Below are 18,988 nucleotides of genomic sequence, written 5' to 3' on the forward strand. Positions count from 1 at the left end.
CCAAGGTAGTTGAAGCTCTGTGTGATTACCTCTTCCAAACTGCATCTGCTTGTCTCCCACAGCTTATCCTGAACATTGTGCAGTACTCTGTCATACTCATGCATGGATTTTCACTCTTCATACATATGGACAGTTTTTCATGCTATACATACATACATACATACATACATACATGCTATATAGTATTGTTTTGTGACTTTTAAGGTCTCATACTTATCTTTGAGATTATGCATGTTGATATACATTTTTACTGCTACACAGGATTCCATTGTATTATTTATTCACACTTGTTGGGACAACGTCTACATCATTTTTTTTTTTTTTCATTATAACCAGTCCTCTTGCTGGCCTGTTTTAAGTGCTAGTAACTTTTGGTTGTCTTTGGCTAGCAGTTTCTCCTCAGTAGTTGTACCTTATTTTCTTCTTTACTGAAGTGATTAGAACTGACATACGAGTGTTACTAGTGGTAATTGGCCACCTTATGCTTCCTGTGTGATGTTGGCTGTTGGTCTGAGCCAACCTTACCAAGGTAGTGTCTTTAAGTTACCAGTAATAATTGTTAGCAAATGCCTTGCATCAATTGACAGGATTTTTCTTATTTGACATTGAGGTGATGAATATTACACTATACACACAACCCAAAGGCAAGTCATGCTTAGGCACGTTAAATATTTGTAGTATGCCACTGAATTAGATTCACTTTTCTTCAGGGTTATTCCATCTGTGCTCCCAGCTTCCATACCCAACTCCTAAACCCTATGCCTCCCGAATTTAAATGTTAGAGGTTTCTTTCTACTTTGGTTTTTCGAGGAATCCATTCTTAAGCTTATCAATTCCACTGTATTTCTGTTTATTCATTTCAAAGCTCTGTTTGCTGACTCCCAGCCTCATCTCAGGCCACCAACCTTTGCTCAAGCTGTGCCATTAGCTGGACTCCTACTACTTTGATCTAGATTACCCTCCCCTCCTTAATCTTAACTCCCAGCCAGGATTCAACTCATGAGTGCCCAACATTGGAAAGCCTTCCCTGACCTTCCAGGCTAGGTCAAGGACTTCTGCTCTGGGAACCTAGGGACCCCGTCCCTCCATCTGTCACAGAACTACTCAGTCTCCTTCCCCCTTGACCAGAAATTTAATAGCAGGGACAGAGTCAGTTCATCTGTCTTCTCAGTTTTCAGCAGAATGAGGCACAGGCAAGTGTGAATATTTTAAAAAAGGGAGAAAATGTCCAGCAGCCATTTGCATCAGGACCAAGGGGGTAAGGGGTTAAGGAGAAAATCTTTACAAAATAGAGCCTCAGAAAATGAGAAAAAACACACAAAGCAAGCATCACTTGGGGTTTTCTAACTAAACCTTTATTATTTTCTTTGAAAGCTGGAACCATCAAAGTCCTTGGATCAGCTTTAACTGCTGGATGGAGTAAAAACCAAGAGACCAAGAGACTACTGGGTGATCTGTGAACAGATTGGCAGATGACGAAACAAAACCAAAATGGATGGGAAGATTGTTCTGGAGAGCTAGTCCAATTGCTTGCTTGCTTACTGAAATTTGCTAGAAAACCTAAAACATTAAATGAAACAAAAATACTAAACTGAGCTCTACACTTGAGGCCGTTATAAAGGCTCATCAAATAGAACTGTTGGTTGGGTTGAGTTCTCAGAATGTTTCTTACAACTTGCTGGTTTGTTCCCCTCAAGCAAGGTGATGCTTTGTCCTTGGCTGCAAATTGTAACACCATCATTGCCCTCAAGTGCAGATCCCATAATAAAAAACAGGCTCCCCTCAATTCCTGGTGGTTGCTGATCTCTCCTGACAATGGGGAAACCAACTTTGAAGAAGGAAGATGCACCAGTGGCGGTGGCAAAGATGGTTTTCTGGAGAGTCCATTTGCATCTTTTCTCTAGATGTCTAGCATGTGTTCAAGAGTTGTTTCTTTTAAGTTTGAAAAAAACTCCGTTGTGAAAAGTGAGTTATGAAGAGTGCTCTTTATTTGAAACCTCCACAACACAGACGCCAATCTTGTCTCGCATTGAATCATTAGCTGTGCACATCAACACATTCCAAGCACAAATTAAGAAATGCAAACAGAACAAAAAAATATATATATATATAATTTTTCCCCTATCCAAAGGTTTCAAGTCTCAATGCAGCAAATCCTTCTGAACACAGAATCTGAGGAGCACACTGTTCAAACAGTTGGGACAAATAGGTCCCTGCAAAGGCTAATGCCTTTTTAACACATGGGCTGGGGATCATGGACGGCATGGAACAGGGAGGAGGAGGTGAGGGAGAGGGAGAGAGGGAGAGAGAATGAGCAGGAAAGGGGGAATGGGTATGTGCTGGGGAAGATGGGGAAGCTGGGACACACACATGGTGAGTTGGTGGATTTCATTTATTGGTTTTTGACATTTTCTTTCTGGTTCTTTTTTGTTTTTCTTTCCCCCCAATTCCCAGGTCCAACAATGGTAGAAAAACCCCACAGTGGTGGGCGGGGCCTTATTAGGCCAGCCCAAAGCCTTCAGAGCACTCCTGGATGGCCAATAGTAGCATGTGGCGGAGCTTCTCAAAGCTCTCATAGGCAGGCAGGTCCAGCTGATTAAAACTAGAGAAAGAAAAAATACCAGTTTGTGACAAAAGAGAGCCAAAATCCCTATGTCCCCATGGTGCCCACTGACCTCTCCACCCTGATGGAAACTTTTCCTCTCTTGTAGACTTGAAATCTTGTCCTAGGCCTCGTCTTCCCTCCTCTAATCTGGCCCCAATACTGCCCATCAGGCTCCTAAAACATAAATCTGACCCTGTCAGTCCTTAAACACCATAGTCTCACTTATGGGTTAATGTGCAAGCTCCAAAGAGGCATTTGGGGTCACTGGTGGTCCAACCTCTGCTGATCAACATCTTTAAGCATTCTGTTCCCTCCAACTCCTTGCTCCAGCTAAGCCCTGGAGTACACTGTGCTCTCATGTGGCAGTGCTCACCCGCAATGTCTCCCCAGCCTCACTGTGAATCTGGGCCAGCTTCTCATCTCAAACATCACCTTTTCCACAAAACTACCAAATTATGCACTACCCCAGGTCTAGCACAGCTGGGGCCAGATTGGGGTTCCTGCCATTGGTTAGGGGTCTAGAAGCAACAAACAGGCAAGCTCAGTCTGAATGCTAAAAAGAAGAACAACCCCTTCCTCTCACCATGTGTGAGCTGAAGGCAGGCGATCTGTGGACCTATCATCTCGATGGATCTGAAACTTCTGAATGCCATTCATGCCTTCAAGGGCAGCAAAGCCTTGCAAGGGCACTTTGGAAGTACCCGTGACAAACTGAAGGAACTTGGCACGGTCAGCTTGGTCAAAAGAACGCAATGCTCTCCAGAACCACTGGATCTGTGGAAAAGGACACAAAAAGCCAGTGTGAGGGGGTTGGAATCTTGAATCTTAGGCAAGTCCGTTCTGTGAAATGGGCTTCAGTTCTTTCATTCCATAAGATGGGCAAGAACACCCCCTGAAAACACGTATTGGAAGGATGAAGAGTTAGGTATAAGTAAGTTGTCACCTATATCCCCTTGCCCCCTAACAGTGCTGAATTGTGTGGTGTCATACCAACTAGCACTGCTTAGGGACATGGGGAAGGATGCCAGCAGCAGCTCACCTGAATAGAGTTGGACTGGTACTTGTGGTATTCAGTGTTGGATTTCAAATCATCAATGTCAATTGTGGGCAGTCCTGATATGAGGAGCTCTAACTCCTGCTCAGTGAAGATAGAAATGAGGCGCTTTGGAATGATTTCATAGAAGCCTTCTAAGAAAGCTGCCAGTTGTTTACGGATGGCTCCTGGGGAGAGAACCAACAAGCCATGAGGCGTCTAAACTCACACAACTGTTAAGAGGTCAGAGATCCTCAGTCTGGCTCTACTGCAACTAGGATGCTGAATGGTTTGCCTGTTTCACCTAACACTGCTTCTGGCCCTTGAATGGAGGTGGATGAAGGGAAGTATTTTTTGGTCAGATGTTTGCAGACTCTTTGTGCCAGGCACTTGTGGCTGGCACAGGGAAAGAGAAAAAACAGTATCTGTGTAATGACTGCGGCCTGACCTCTTCCGTATGAACAATAAGGAGTCTAAGGGACATTTCCCCTACCTGTCATCCTCATCTGGCACACCAGGTGTACATATTCCTTCTTATTCTCTTCTGTTACCAAGATGTTGGCCCCATTGGGTTTGAGGTCACGAACTTCACACACTCCAAACTCTTGGACCTGGAATACCCAAAATACCAATCATTCATGTCAGGCTTGGTCTAGGATGGGACTTATATAGATATCTGTGATTACTTGAACTCTTTGACATGTCCTGGGCAGAAAGACAAAGCAAGGTCATAAAAAAGTGTCCTTTATCATGAGTGCATAACTTTGTTAATAGGGAAAAGCCATGGTTAACATGCGTAACATGACACGGCACAATCTTTACGGAAAACAATTTGGAGGAAGAGCAACCTTAAAAATTACTGTTTTTCACTTAAATCTGTTATAATGAACTACTTTTGGGAATGAAGAATACTGTACTGAACAGTTCTTTTTTTAAAAAAATAAAAAGGAAACTAGGAAACACCCTAGACTGTTTTACAAAATCCTGGTTTTTCTGTTTGTGATGTCTCATGCAAATACCCACTGCTCACTGCTAGATGGGGAATGGGGCATGAGACTTTATCCAGTGCCAGTTCAAGGGTGGTCCCCCAATGGGTTTCCTGGACTAGATAGGATGTGCTGCGGTCAAGATTTCTCGACCTACCTCAGTGCTGAAGGTGAGGTCATAACCTAGTGTGGAGACATCATTTTCCAGCAGATAAACCAGGCCCTGGTAGAAGTGGTAATCTTCACTCTCCATATCCGTGTATCTAGAAAAACACAGAGTCATAGGTTAGGGTAGAGGAGAGGAAGTACGGGGGTGGAACACAAGAAAAGGACCTGTCAAGTGAGGATGTGGATCCTGTGCCACATTCCTCACCTGACAGACTTGCCCAAGATGTGTTTGTAGAAGGACCGAGTAAAATAGCACTCCAGGAGGCGGTTGTCATATACAGCTTTGGCCACAATGCGTCCAACAAACTTGAAGTAGCTGAGGTGGTTGGGGTTGCAGTGGGAAGATGGGTTGATGGTGTAGGTGACCCGATCACCGGGTGAGGTACGGAACAAGGCATACATAGGGTTAAACATCTCCCGAGAGATGATCATATACCACTCCCGCAGGAGCCCTCCAGCATCCTGCCCTTCTTCTCCTTCAAACACTATATACCTGCATAAGAGACCAGAAACAGATGTGCAGAAAGCCCAGCACAAATCCATTCATTTATGTAGCATGACCCGAGTGAGTGAGTGAGTGAGTGAGTGAAGCAGTGGCTGGGGAGTGCAAGATCAGAGAACAGAGGTGAATGCAGAGTGCCAGGAAAGCCCAGAGGAATGGTGGGGATCTGGGACAAAAAAGCATCACAGAAAAGATATCCTGAATTATCAATAAAAGCTTATCAATATTTCAGAAAACAGCAACAGGAAAGGTACAGAGGCTTAAATGAGGGCCTCACTTAGGGAAAGCAGGGAGAGGAGTTGTCAAGTGGTGTCAGAGAGGCCTGAGCTCAGTCTGATGTCTGTAAGTATTTGGTGGTGGAGGAGCTGGGCCCAGTCTGTCTCAGAAGCCTGACTTCCTATGTGGTAACATGGATGGTGAGCTCATGCCACGAGGGAGAGGAAGAATCAGATTCCTGAGCTCAGGAGCATCAAACTACACCAATAGGTCTATCATCTCACTGGCTTCCATGACATATACTATTATTATAAACTGATCTCCTCTAGGCAGCTTCAGAGTTACCAGTGAATGATTACCAATTTGGTGAGGGGCCACTCATGCAAGTGTGGTCTCCCCCAAGCCTGGATAGCATTTGCTCAGCAGGCTTCCCATTCCTAGTATAATAGAAAACTCTCTGCGAAGTCATCAGGTCTATCTTTGTAAATGCCGAAGACTCTTCTCTCTGGGAATTGGTGGGTAGCTCAGCCCAAGGGCCAGCTAGCTAGTAGAAGACCAGTCTCATGAGACCAGGCTGAGGAGAGAGGAGACAGCTCAGTGAGATTTTCTATACCGGGTTCCTATCTGGAATTCCTCTGGAGTTCCCCTGCACATCTGGCACTGGAGTAAGCCTTCACTACCACGTAGGAAGATCCTCCACCCTCCCATCCTGTCTTTTCTCGTTCTGGGCTCTTACAATCGATTCTTCATTTCTTCAGGGGATTTCCGGTGCAGTTCACGATAGGAGTCTTCAAACACATGATCACGGCGGACATGCACGGCCATGTCTTCTTTCCGGAGTCCCTCATCCAAACGTTCCAGCTCTTGGCGAAAATATCTTGGGAGGTAGGGAAGGAAGGAATATAGGATTGGGTGTGGCAGACCAAGTTTCTGTTTGCTTGATTAGAATGAAGACCTATAATGATGCTTCTCCCATCTTCCAAACATCTGTTCCCCAGGGGAAGGTGAAAAGTACCCAGTAGTTGGGAGAGGTGGGTCATTTATTACCAACACCAAAATTTCCCATCTCTACTGCATAAAGTCCCACAGAGATTGTGGCACAGAGTATCTGCAACAACCAGGTAGTATGTGTAGGTGCACAGAAAAGAGAAGGGTAAGGATGACGGGAGTGCTGTGGAGTCCCTGCCGCCCCCGAGCCCTGCTGTAAGTGTACTGTGGCTACCCACACCTCCTGTATGACCCCAAAGAATGGAATGGAACTTTAGAAGTCATGTGATTAAACAAAGGACTGCATTTCTCTGATGAAGAATGGAGACAGAAATGGAGAAGGAAAGGGAATATTTAGGTATGATGACGGTCAGTGGCACAGATGAACCTCCTCCCTCCTGCCTAGCACCATTCCAAGGGCTGCCACCAAGGGAAACTTCTTTTCCCTGAAAACACTCCTTCAGGAGGAATTTTGGCCCCTTTCTGGGAAGAGAGATACCATTTGAAAAGTTTCCATCCCACAGCCTCCAGGACACATACTTGCGCTTGACATCAAAGTCGAGGACACGAATGTAGTCTACCAGGACAGCAAAAGGCCCATCAGCAAGGTGGGTGGTGGACTGCCGTAGGATCTGGTTTAACACAGTGCGGTGAGTCTCTGAGGGGAGGAAGGACACCAAGAATCAGCACATCTTGGCTCCCAGAAGACTACATTACTGCCAACCAGCAACTCTGTGTATTTCAGGGAAAAAAGACCGTGTGGCATAAAAGGGCTTTCAAACCCAGGCCCTACATCACTAGTTTCATTCTCTCCCTCTCTCTCCTCCCCCCACCACACACTTACTCACACATGCACTCTCACCGCCTCTCCCCTACGAAAATAGCTAAGAATAAAGTGTATGAAGTGACCCTGTAAAAAATGAAGCCTTCTTTTATGGGCCTAAGAGTTCCCTGTACCTGCAAAGCGAAGGAACTTCTGTGTGTCAGGGGGCAGGCTTGAGGAGATGTGCATAGACGAGGGCTCCCTGGAGAAGAATGGGTCAAGGGAGGAAGGAGTAGCTGGGGTTAGGGGGGCAGGGGAGAGTGGAGGCGGCTCATCCTTGATGTGTGCCAGCTGGCTCTCACGGGTGTCTCTAACGGGAGGCTTGCTCTCCCGCTCTGTGGCATGGACCAGAAAGAAGGCCTCGACGGCAGGCTGTAGCACTGGGGGTAGGAATGACAGGGAAATGATATTTTACCTTAGAAACTTCAACATACAAACCTCTTTTTCTTCATAATCAAATTACAGAGACACAATATGTTAGAAAAAATAATGAAAACTTATAGGAGAAATACAATGGTAGCAAAGAAAAATGAAGCCATAGAGGAAGTCTGAGCTTCCCTGAAACTTAAAAAAAAAAAAAAAAAAAGGCAACCAGTTACAAAGATTCCCCTGGTCTAAAAAGTGAAAAGATACAGCTACTAAAAGAAAGAGCAAATCTTTTTTTTGGATACTGAAGTGAGAGAGAAAAAAACACCTCTCCTTTGAATTCTCATTACAGAGACATTGAGAGAGAGAGAGAGGTAGGTGTGATCTGGAAGGAAGAAAACTGAGCAGGCAGAAAGGGACCGAGAGCAGATCAGCAGAGTGGGACCTTGGCCCAAAGGCCACAACTCACCTAGCACCGCATGCTGGTCATGGGATTCCTCCAGTTCCTTTAAACATTCTCCCAGCATGTCCCACAGCTCATCCAAACTCAGCTGCTCACTGAGCAGGGGTAACTCAGGTGGCCTCTCCTCCTTTTCCTTCTCCCCTTGTGGGGTTCCATCTGAGCCTACAGGCCACAGAAAGGAGAGAGAGAAAGTTTTGAGGTTTTTCCTTCATTTAGCTTTTTCCCAGACCAAATGTGCAGGCCATTAATCCAGATGTCCAATGCCAGATCAAGCAGACTGGCCCACTGGCTACTAAGTAATACTGAGCAACATCTGAAAGCAAGCTCCAGTCCTACACTGGATGACATTTAAATTTAAATCAAATATAATTAATACAATAAAAATTTTGGTTTCACAGCTGCAGAAGCCACATTTTAAGTGCTCAACAGGCACATGTGGCCAGTGACTACTATAGACAGAGCTGGTTTACTCACTGCCTCATTAGCTCTCAAAGAATCTATGGATTATTAAATGATTTAATACATTTCAAAAACGGATGTCCTGTGACAACCCTATTCCACAGAAATGTGTTAAGAGGGCATCGGAAAGTATTCCACGTACAATTAACTTTAAGAAATGCTGCTACTAATAGCACCCACCATGTGCCAGGTTCTTTTTTAAGTGCTATATATATGGGTGTGTGTTAACTTGTTCAATCTTAACTATGAACATCCCTATTTTAAACAAGAAAACTGAAGCTAAGAGAGGTTTGCTTCATGTCCCAGAGCTAGTAAATGGCAGAGCCACAACTCAAACATATGTTGTCTCCATGTCTAACATTATCACATCACAGTTTCTTTACTACAGGAATTGTAGTGTATGCTATGAATCTCCAGAAAGGGTGAGGTGGTGACAGTTAGTGATCTTGGTTGGTAAATGCCTATTAACATTTACAAAAGCCAGCGTTCACTGGAACAAACTAGAGAACAGGGGATGCAGCAGACTGGCTTTCTCTTCTGCTGTACTGGAAACAGGAAGTAGTACTGACCAATGGACTGAGTATCCTGAGCACTGGGAGATGGCTGGTCCACATCCATGGGTGACTCCTCCCTCCGGACAGAGGCCTCCGACTGGCTTGACTCCGACTGGATAAAAGGGAGACAAAGTCACATAAAAGGGTGCAACTCTGCTTTCCTCAGGGAGAGGCTAGAGGCTGGCTCTACCCATTCTCATACATCATAAGTTTGGAAAGCTTAGAAGATAAAGCTTCCTTTATCTGGTCAAAAAACTCTGTAGCTTTCTAGAACAAAAGAATGGCCTTCCCACCTCCTTTGCCGTCCTCCACCCTGAGCTAGCAAACTTTTCCAAAAAGCTCCCTGGATGCCTGCATTGCCTCCACTGTACTCTAGACCTATGTCCAGTTAGTTATGTCTAGTTAGACACCAGACCTGAAGACTTCTTCTGAGAACAGATTACATACATATATAAAACTCAGGTGAGCACACTGTAGGTTTGGCTCTCTGTTTCTGTTTGCTCAGAAAAGGAGAAATAAGGGACAACCTTTGATGGGTGGGAGTATTCACAAAGCCAACATCTGTCCTTTTGGGTATGGGAAAGATGGTGCAGAAAATACTCCAGAATAATAGTTGTTTTCCCTTTCTACTGTGTTGGGAGTCACAGCCCTCAAATTCTACGATGTTCTCAGCATGCTCAATGAAATCATACTGTGTTAATAGTAGTAATATGCAAAGAAAAACCAGGCCTCAGGATACCTTTATTTCCCGGATCTTGGGAAGGTGACTTGCATGTTGCAAGGACAGGAAAACAAAGAAGAGTGCCACAGCATATAGACATGATGCTAGGCTTTTCCCGTAGCCACTCTGTGCTGGGATCCCAAGAATGAGTTGGCTATCTAGGAACCTGAAGGTTTCTTCCTAAAAGTGCCTAAGTGCCTAGGTGCCACGGTACCAAGAGAGTATGGAGAACAGAAGCAGAGGCCAGGGTAGATGGACCAGCCATAGCCTAGAAGAGGCTGCATGGGATGTATACCAAGCCTGGGGGCATTTCAAGGGCAGGATTCCTGATGTACTTGCATTATTCCATGAGACTGAAAAACCTTGATCCCACACCCCCTCAGAACCCAGACACTAAGCATTATGCAGTTTGCAAAAGCGCCACTGTTGACTGATAGCTGGGAGTGGGGTATGATGGCCAAGCTTTAAATCACATCAATCCAAAACAATGAACAAACAGTAGAGAAAACACCAATAGAAAGTAACCCTGTTGTCCGGAAGCATCCATACAGCAAACTTAATGCAAAAGCATACAAGGTAAGGGCAATGAAACCCCACTGATAATGTGGTGGGGAAGGGGAGAGAGACAAATGAATGAGGGGCCACAGGCATCATGCTAACCGTTGCTGCTTGTTGCTGTCTCCGCGCCCTTTGACCCTCACGTACCATTTGTATAATGGCATCAGCCTCAGCCTCCAGCTGCCGAACAGCTGCCTGGATGCTGCTAGCTGAGCCTAAACCGGAAGAACCTGGGAGAAAGAAAAAAAAAAAGCAAGATATAAAAAGTAGAAAAGAGGAAATGCCCAATATTCTCTCTCCCATCTCCTGGGCTGCCACAGGGCATCTTGCTGAAGTCTTTGAGCTTCAGCTCAGGCAGCTTCAGAGTGCTCTTCACCAGGCACTAAGAACTACCATTACAAGTAAGGGCAGGGGACATGGTGCTAGGCAGATGGATAGTGGCAGGTGGAGAGGGTTCTGTGGGACAGGAGGAAAAGAGGTAGGACTTGGCAGGCCACAGCTGAGGCAACATGGCTGCAATGTTTTAGTCAGGAGTGATCAAAGAAGCAGAAAGGAGACACACTCAGTGCCTTAAATCTTGCTCAACAAAAGAGCTGCCTCCAGTTTCTTTGCCGGATTTCCACTCTCCCTTAATTCTCACTTGCCCTAATGAATTTCCTATGCAGACAGCTTGAGTGACCTATAGAACGCAGCCATCAACAGCCTAGGAAAGGATCATCACTTCCTTTTTTGAAGAGGTTAAGCAGGATGGAAATATGACATTAAGTCCTGCCCTCCAGGGACTCTGAGTTTGCCACCACCAACCCTGCCCCTCAACTGGACACTCCAGTTTCATACCTAGCCTGCCTGTCTGCTTGGCTTTCTTGTTAGCTCGGCGTGTGTCGTCCCGGAGCTGGATGATGACCTGCAGTACCCTCAAGAAGAACTTCTGGGTAGACGTCTTGGATGTCAACATGGACATAGAAGGCAGCTGGAGCTCCCGGCCACCCAGAGGTCGCTTCTGAGATGCCACAATTACCACATTCTCAGCCATGTCAAACCTGGATGGTGTAGAGGTGGCTTGCGTATACTGACAGCATCAAAGCATAAACATCCAGAGCGAGCAGGGCTTTTTGGTGTCAACCAGAGGGTTAAAGAATCTCAGAAGGAAATCCCAGAAGTGGGAAAAAATAAGGTAAAGCATGTATAGGACAGATAAGAAAATCTGCCCAAAGAGGGGAAACAACAACAACAACAACAACAACAACAACACCACCAACACCACCAGGAAACCAACAAGAGCCACCTTTTAGAATACCCCAGATTCCAGCCCCACAGCCAAATGGGTGGCAACCACCCACCTGCTCTGCATTTTGCCTTTTAGCTTGGTGGTCTGTGGCTGCTCCTCAGGCAGGCCATCAGGAGAGAGGGTCTCACACTGGGCTCGTCGCTGCTGTTCTAGGTTGTATTCCCGTAACTCAGCCAGAAGGGTACCTGGTCAGGCAGAGGAGCCAGCAACTGTTCAGAGACTCCCCTAGTGAAGCAGGTGAAAGCCAAACTTTTCCAAGAAACCTGCCCAGGCTATCTTCTTTGCTCAGCTGCAGAGAATCTGGAGTGAACAGGAATTCTGTTGTTCACCTTACTATGTATGTTCATGGATCAGCCATTCAGAGACTACCAATATACCCTTGCCTCAGGAATCTGTTCAATCTACACAAAATGCAGCTCAGTGCAGAGGGGAAAAGTATCGGTTTCTGAGTTGATCTCAAGCAAATTGCTTAAACTCCTCTCCAAGTTCACTAATCTATCTTGATAACGAGACTAACAGTGACTAATCTCACAAGGCAGTTTAAGTAGGTGGGACACTGTCTGGCCCATGGGTATTGAATGGTAGGACTCAAGGAAAGTCAGAGACTGGCCAAATTCCTTCTGGAAGAACCTTATAGTTCTCATGTAACAAATACTCTGGGTCATACAGTCTAACCAATACCCGTATCACCTCAGTTCCAGGCACATTTGTGAGAAAGAGATAACTAAGCAGGTAGCTGAGATCTAGGGAAATCCATGATTGGGTTGGGGGTGGGAGAGAGCAAAGAGACTCTCTATGCTTAAAGAAAATCTGGCTCTATTCCTCAATTCAATCGGTTTATCACCCTGGGTTTTAGCTTTCTTCTTGATTAACAACAGGAAGGGAGACTGAAACTAGACAATTTACAAGTGTTTTTAGAACTTCTGTACCCTCACAACTGCACAAAGGCAGAGGATATCTACCACTTGGACTCTCAATTCTTCAGCCTAAGTGAAGTGCAGGTGTATCTCTGAGGTGGGAAGCTGCCTTAGCAGGCTCATCATAGGGCTCTTATAAGTGCCCAGAATTGAGAAGCAAAAGAGCACTGCTGGTCCTATATGTACTCATTTTCCTTTACTAAGCACTGATTACAAGGCATGTGCCAGGCACTGGGAATGTAGAGAGAAGCCCAGCCCTGTTCTCCCTGAACAAATAAGTAGAGGGAAACAGATGACAATCCAGTATTATCAGTGCTGCAACGGAGGAGAGGACAGGGGCTGTGCTACAGAAGCACAGAGGAGTTTGATTCAACCTGGAGATTCAGGGAAGGCTTCCATAAAGAGGTGACCCCTCAGTGGAAAGCTTTAGAAAGACAAGATGCTTTACTCTGGTTATTACCTATCTGTTTACAAAGAGTATAACCCAGATGGCGAGCTCCATTCAGTAGCAGCTTGAGAACAGTGTCCCGGGTCGCAGGGTCCCCCCGAGAGAGCTGCAGTAACACATTTGCTGCATCCTCTAGACCTTCTTCAGAACAAGAGTGGGATGTCAACACCTGGGGGAAAGAAAAAGGGTAAGCCTCAACTTGAGTACCAAACTTTATCTATTCCCATCCACCTTTTCCCCTCAATCTTAGGAATTCAGAAGAGCTTGGACTCACCTCCACAGAGAGCTGTAGCTGGTTTTCAGTGAGGCCAGAGGATACCATCTTAAAGTCTGCACTGCTGCTGCCCCCATCACCCATCTTTGCTGGAGATTTGCTGACTTTAGTAGTTGTAGAAGCTTTGAGGAATCAGATGGAATACTGTAAGCCTCTAATAAAACTCACATGACAGAACCTAACAATCACTAAACTGTCCAGGGCTTCACTATGATAAAGTAGTACAAATGAAAAGCCACCCACCAAAGCCAAATCCAAATGACCTGGGATGTCAGGACTCTCATGACTGTACCTTTTAAAGTGACAATCTCAAACATTTCTCAATTGTTTCCCTACTATCAGAGCCCCCTCTTCAAAACTTTTTCCAGTAATTCTTACCAGTCTGCTGTAGGGCGCATTCCTTTTACTTCCTAAGATAGCCTGGCTATTCTAACCTTATTCACACGGTATCCTGCTGGCTCTTAAACTTTTTCCTGAGACTGGTTCCCTTAACCAGGATGGAAAGGCTGGGAGCTCTTTAAAGATAGGGACTTTCTCTCTCTCTCCTCCTTTTGGTGCTTAGCCTAGGGAAGCCACATTCAGTGAATGTCCACTGGTCTTCAGGAGTGTCTGTGTGGGTGGGTGGATGAGTGTGGGAAAGAATGATGGAGAGAGAAAACTGGGACTGAGGAGGGCAAAAATGAACACATCTGGCTCTCGCAAACACAAACCAAGCCGACTGCTATCATTAGGGAGGAATACCTGGATGGGGGAGTGGAGAGTGAGGTGGGTGTCCATACCCCAAAGCTCCCAGCCTACATCCACACTTACTTGAAACAGTAGTGGTAGCAGTCGTGGGGGTAGTCACCGTGGTCGAAGCAGCTACGGCAATGGTGGATATAGCCGTGGCAGCAACCAGAGCTGGAGCAGAAGTGACAGGGGTGGTTGCAGCAGGGGGAGTGGGCGTGCTGGAGGCAGCAGTGGTAGTGGTGGTAGATGTGGTTGAGGTGGCAACAGTGGTGGAGGAAGCACTGCTGCCAGAATTAGCCTGTGTTTCCGACACTTTGTTTTCTGGGAGAGCAATTGAGATGAGAGAAAGGAGTCTGAGGAGTTTCTCAGTTAAGAGAGAGCTCCGGCGGATGACTGGGTGTGACAACATGTTCATGAGCTGCCCCAGTGGAGAGGCCTCGAGGCTGTATGGGGAGGTTTCCCCCTCACCACCAGCGCTCACTGGCACTGACTTCACAGAGTTCTTGCCTTTCCGGCTGACATTCATGTTGTCCAATTTTACCAATAAGTCCCAGAAGTCTGTGCAAATGCCACTGCTGGTGGACTGTGAAGAGCATGGGCTGCAGGCCTGCTTACTGCCCCTCTCCCGATCGCTCTCACAGTTTGTTTCTTTGGTCCGCTGCTGTGTAAAGTGGCTGGGAAATACCTGCCGGCAAAAGAAGGACAGGCTTGGTCTAAGGGTCTACGCAGAAAATACGTCTTCCTGACAAGGAAAGACAACTGGTTCCTAGACACACCATTCTTCTGAATAGCTTTGGTGACATGGGAGAAAGATCATATAGGAGGAGTTCTATCTAACTGATGGTGAAGTCGCCTAGAGAAGCCAACAAGGGGTTTGTAGGGAGATGATTAGCTAACCTGAGCATCTGTCTCTGTACTTAAATGGGGAGCACAATTATGCTCTATCAAAAAACTGCTGAGATTAAAGGAGATAATGTATTTTTGCATAGTGCCTGGTACAAGATAGGCCCTCAAAAATGGCAGCAATGATTATTAAAAAGAAGACTGAACAGGGGCACCTGGGTGGCTCAGTTGGTTAAGTGTCTGCCTTCGGCTGAGGTCATGATCCTAGAGTCCTGGGAGCGGGCCCCACATCAGGCTCCCTGCTCAGTGCAGCGTCTGCTTCTCCCTGTCCCCTCCCCCACTCGTGCTCGCGCGCGCGCTCTCTCTCTCTCTCTAATAAATAAAAACATCTTTTTTAAAAAAAGGAGCAGGTTCTGGGTCCAGGTCCATCACTTACTAGCCACATGACAAAGCCATTAAAAATTTCTGTACCCTAGCTTCTTCATTTGTAGAATGGGGATCATACAGACCACTGAGAGTTGTTTTGATAACCAAATGCACAAAAATTATAAAAAGTGCACTCTTTATAAAAAGTGAAAGTAAGAACCCCACAAAATTATTTACTGGATAACTCCCAGAAACAATATGGGCCTCAGGATTAATAGTGCAGAAAGACCTGCTAGCTTTCCCAGAGTTCAGATTTCATCTAGGTTGTGGCTGTGATTCCCCCCCCTTTCATCCCCAAGGGTTGGGTTCAAGCTCCTCACCTTGGCCAATTGAATGAGTGTGTCCAGAACATGTCTGCAGACAACAGGAGCAGCCTGTGGGTGGATGTGGACGGTGGAGCCACTGCTTGCATGCTTCTCGGTGTGTTTGCGACCCCCTGAACGTTGGATCTGGAATATATTAGTCCTGCAGCCTAGGGCTGCATCCATGGATACTGAGAGCCAGGAAAGCTGGTTGGAACTCTTAGACTCCATCTTGTGTAGCAGGTCCAGGGGTCGGTTCTCATGGCTGCTCGACCCACAGCTTTTGCTTGACTTTTTGCCCTTTTCCTCACTTGAGGAGAGCTTCGGTGTTTCAATGCATAGCTCACTCTCACTGCTGCGCTGCAAAATGGAGAGCAGACTGCGGATGACCCAGTGGCGGGTCTGGGCATGGTAGCAGAGATTTCTCAGTACTCGGTGTAGACGGCTAGTATTAAGCTTTGGCTCATCCACAAAAAGAAGGACCAGGAGACAGGATAGGGCTTCATGGTCCAGGAGGAGCCGTCCTCGGAGGCGGAGGAGAGTGTCCACATTACTGCCAGAAGGCCTGGAACAGAGCATGGTTTCTAGGTAACACTTCAGCTAGAGCTTGGGGATAGGTATAGGCCAAGGGAAGGGGAATGAGCTGCATACTTCCAAGGAGGCATAAGGGAAGAGTGTCTAGTCTAAGTGTTCTTAACAGTAAGAAGAGCTGCCCTCTTGTGTATCTACTGGGTACCAAGTACTCTATAATCTATACCAGCTGGTATGGGGCTGCTGAAAAGACCAAAGAACTGCCCATTTTTGAGATGATGAACAAGAGGCTCAAACAGGTTAAGTGACTTGCCCTATATCACAGTGTCCATATTATCAATTGGTGAAATCAGACTGCACTTAAGGTCTTAAAAAACAAACCAATAATGCTTATTTCCTACCTTCTCTAGCCTATCAGGGATTTGCCTGCCTCATTGGGACTGATCACTCCCTTTATATTTTGGCATGTTGGGTGCAGTCTGCTTCAGCCTGGGTAGTAATGAACTCTTCTTCTTCCACAGCCTAGATGTTACAAGCTCTAGGCAAGTGGCTTTCCTACTATAACCACAGCTAGCACCTGCTGCCAGTCTGCCTTACTTCATGATTATGGTCTATGGTAGCTACACCACCCCAAAACTGCGGCTTTCTGAAGGGGGAGTCCAAAGATCTGGCTCCCCTACTCATTCAAGGCAATATCCTAGAGAGATCATCCAGTCTCTCCACCTATAAATTAAGGAAGTTGGACTAGCAACAGAAGTGAGAGGTGGTATGGCAATGTCAAAAAAAAAAAGGTACCTGTTATGGCTGCTGCTACCCCCCATCTGGAAGGTGCCACCTCTCTGCACAGCAAGGCGAGTGTACTGGACTCCACGGTTGCCACTGAGGCGACTGGTGAAAGCTGGAAGGAAAGAAAAAGGAAACTGAAACTGGGGAGGTGGTTGGTGAGCTAGGTCCAATAACAGAAAAGGGGAACAACAGAGCCTCATGTGGCCAAAGGCAAACATTTCAGAGCCCTCCCACTTGCCTCCCTCTGTACCGGGGCTTCGGAGGATGGCAGAGAGTGCAGAGGTGCTGCTGTGGCCAAAGAGCCGCTCATGCATGAGTTGTCGCTGCCGGGCTTCCTGCTCTCGCCTCAGGGCTTGAGCCTCAGCAGCAATGTCAGGTGGCATCACAGCCAACACACTGTCCTCCATGTCCTCCAGGACACTACGGCGCAGGTCTGAGGGCAGGGTCTGGATGAAGGTCACAGGGTCCATGGGGGTGTCTGAACTGGCATTCTGTGCCAGTTCCCGTCGCTGCTGCTCAGCTCTCTGCTGTGCCAGCACCTACGGAGCAGAAGAAGTCAACAGGGGCATACTCATAGCTAGGCAGCCTAGCCCCACCCGCTCCCCGCTCACATACTTCCTCCTGGATGGCTGGAGGCAGGGCAGCCAGGAACTCAGGGCTCACTTCAGTCACACCAGGATTCCCCACCACTGCAGGAGCTGAGCTATTTGCTGAAGGGGCAGTCCGAGTTGGTGGACGGATACCCAGCTGGTTCTGCAGGACTTCCCGGCGGATGTCATCAGGCAGAGCAGCCAGAAAAGAGGGGTCCACCCCTTCGGGTAGACTGATACCTGAGGGGAGGCACAAAATGTGAAGGGACTCCCATCTCTACCAACGCTTAAAATGTACTCGGAGTAAAGAGACCCATGGCCTTATTTAACCTCAATGCATGCAAAGGACAGAGGACACAAAGAGGGCCCATTCACATTCCCTAGGCTCAGAAAAGCTCTTATTATGTGCCACAGTCTTCGTGTATGCTGTCACTTAATTTTCATCAAGACCCTGCCACGTAGCTATTATCAACCCCCCTAAGTACTGATAAGGATCAGAAAAGTTAAGCAATGGTTCCAAGTTCTGAAGGTAGGTGACTACAGAGGGGGTAACCTGAGCTAAGATCTGTTTGACTCCAAAGCCTGGGCTCATTCCATCATGCAGCACCAGCACCCCCTTACTGCTGGTCCTCCTCCCATAGGTATGCCACCTTCCATGTGGATGGAACCATTTAACTGGCGGGCATTTCCAAGCCAAAGGCTCCTAGAAGCCTACATAACCCTAGGATGGCCTAAGCACACATGGAGCTCACCTGCAAGGGGATCTTCTTCTTCACTGCTTGTTGAAGGGAGTGGCTCTTCTAGGATTCCCCGGGAATCTGCTCCAGAAATGGCCACAGCAGAATCTCTGGTGGAAGAACTCTCAGAGGATGCAGGGGGAGAGCTAAAGAAAATAATTTTCAGGTTGTTCTTGGTATTAATGTTTCCCCATTTATAAAATACTCCCATAATACCCCAGTCTCATAGAAGCCAGGATGATTTCCCCAGTGCACCAAGCATGTGCAAGAGTTAACAAGTATGCATGTGGCTTGAAATACCCACCAGCATATTCTGCTTTCCTCTTGCTCACACAATGCTTACCTGTCCTCAGGGGGCTGGGTAGGTTCCCCTGACCCATCTCCCCTGCCTTGCACTTCTGTCACAACAGGTGGGGCATCCCCAGGAGTGGAGCTGCCTGCTGTGGGTTGCTCAGAACTGCCAGCTGCTGAGGTGTCACCCACAGCCTCCTCCAGGGTACAGGAAGCCAGGCTACTGGTGTCCATAGGAGAGCCTTCCAGTTGACTGCTGACAGCTGTCAGCGCATCAGAATCTTCAGCTCTCTCTGGGGAAAGAGAGGCTAGGAGGAAGTCACATGGAGAGGTTAGATCTCTGCCTAGAAGAGGGGGCCGAATGATGTAGCCAGATTAGACTTCT

The 18,988-nt window shown here is 46.8% G+C and overlaps 1 protein-coding gene across 1 annotated transcript in view; it reads right to left on the reverse strand.

Annotated features, from left to right (window-relative positions):
* Positions 1-2,374: 2,374 nt before the first annotated feature.
* The window catches only part of HUWE1 (HECT, UBA and WWE domain containing E3 ubiquitin protein ligase 1), a 176,260-nt gene continuing 159,646 nt past the window's right edge, over positions 2,375-18,988 (reverse strand). Inside the window, exons 63-85 of the mRNA XM_080795415.1 lie at positions 18,656-18,911; positions 18,328-18,458; positions 17,601-17,815; positions 17,236-17,524; positions 16,995-17,097; positions 15,687-16,233; positions 14,179-14,782; positions 13,369-13,490; positions 13,107-13,263; positions 11,782-11,914; positions 11,279-11,481; positions 10,544-10,671; positions 9,178-9,274; positions 8,156-8,311; positions 7,455-7,700; positions 7,038-7,155; positions 6,247-6,387; positions 4,998-5,285; positions 4,782-4,887; positions 4,132-4,249; positions 3,645-3,826; positions 3,189-3,379; positions 2,375-2,602 (exon numbers count right to left, since the gene is read on the reverse strand). Coding sequence (XP_080651541.1) covers positions 2,500-2,602; positions 3,189-3,379; positions 3,645-3,826; positions 4,132-4,249; positions 4,782-4,887; positions 4,998-5,285; positions 6,247-6,387; positions 7,038-7,155; positions 7,455-7,700; positions 8,156-8,311; positions 9,178-9,274; positions 10,544-10,671; positions 11,279-11,481; positions 11,782-11,914; positions 13,107-13,263; positions 13,369-13,490; positions 14,179-14,782; positions 15,687-16,233; positions 16,995-17,097; positions 17,236-17,524; positions 17,601-17,815; positions 18,328-18,458; positions 18,656-18,911 — 4,634 coding nt within the window. The 3' untranslated portion in view covers positions 2,375-2,499. The remainder of the gene's footprint in view (positions 2,603-3,188; positions 3,380-3,644; positions 3,827-4,131; positions 4,250-4,781; positions 4,888-4,997; positions 5,286-6,246; positions 6,388-7,037; positions 7,156-7,454; positions 7,701-8,155; positions 8,312-9,177; positions 9,275-10,543; positions 10,672-11,278; positions 11,482-11,781; positions 11,915-13,106; positions 13,264-13,368; positions 13,491-14,178; positions 14,783-15,686; positions 16,234-16,994; positions 17,098-17,235; positions 17,525-17,600; positions 17,816-18,327; positions 18,459-18,655; positions 18,912-18,988) is intronic.

This window comes from Martes martes (genome assembly GCF_963455335.1).
Source record: "Martes martes genome assembly, chromosome: X".
NCBI classification, from domain to species: Eukaryota; Metazoa; Chordata; class Mammalia; order Carnivora; family Mustelidae; genus Martes; species Martes martes.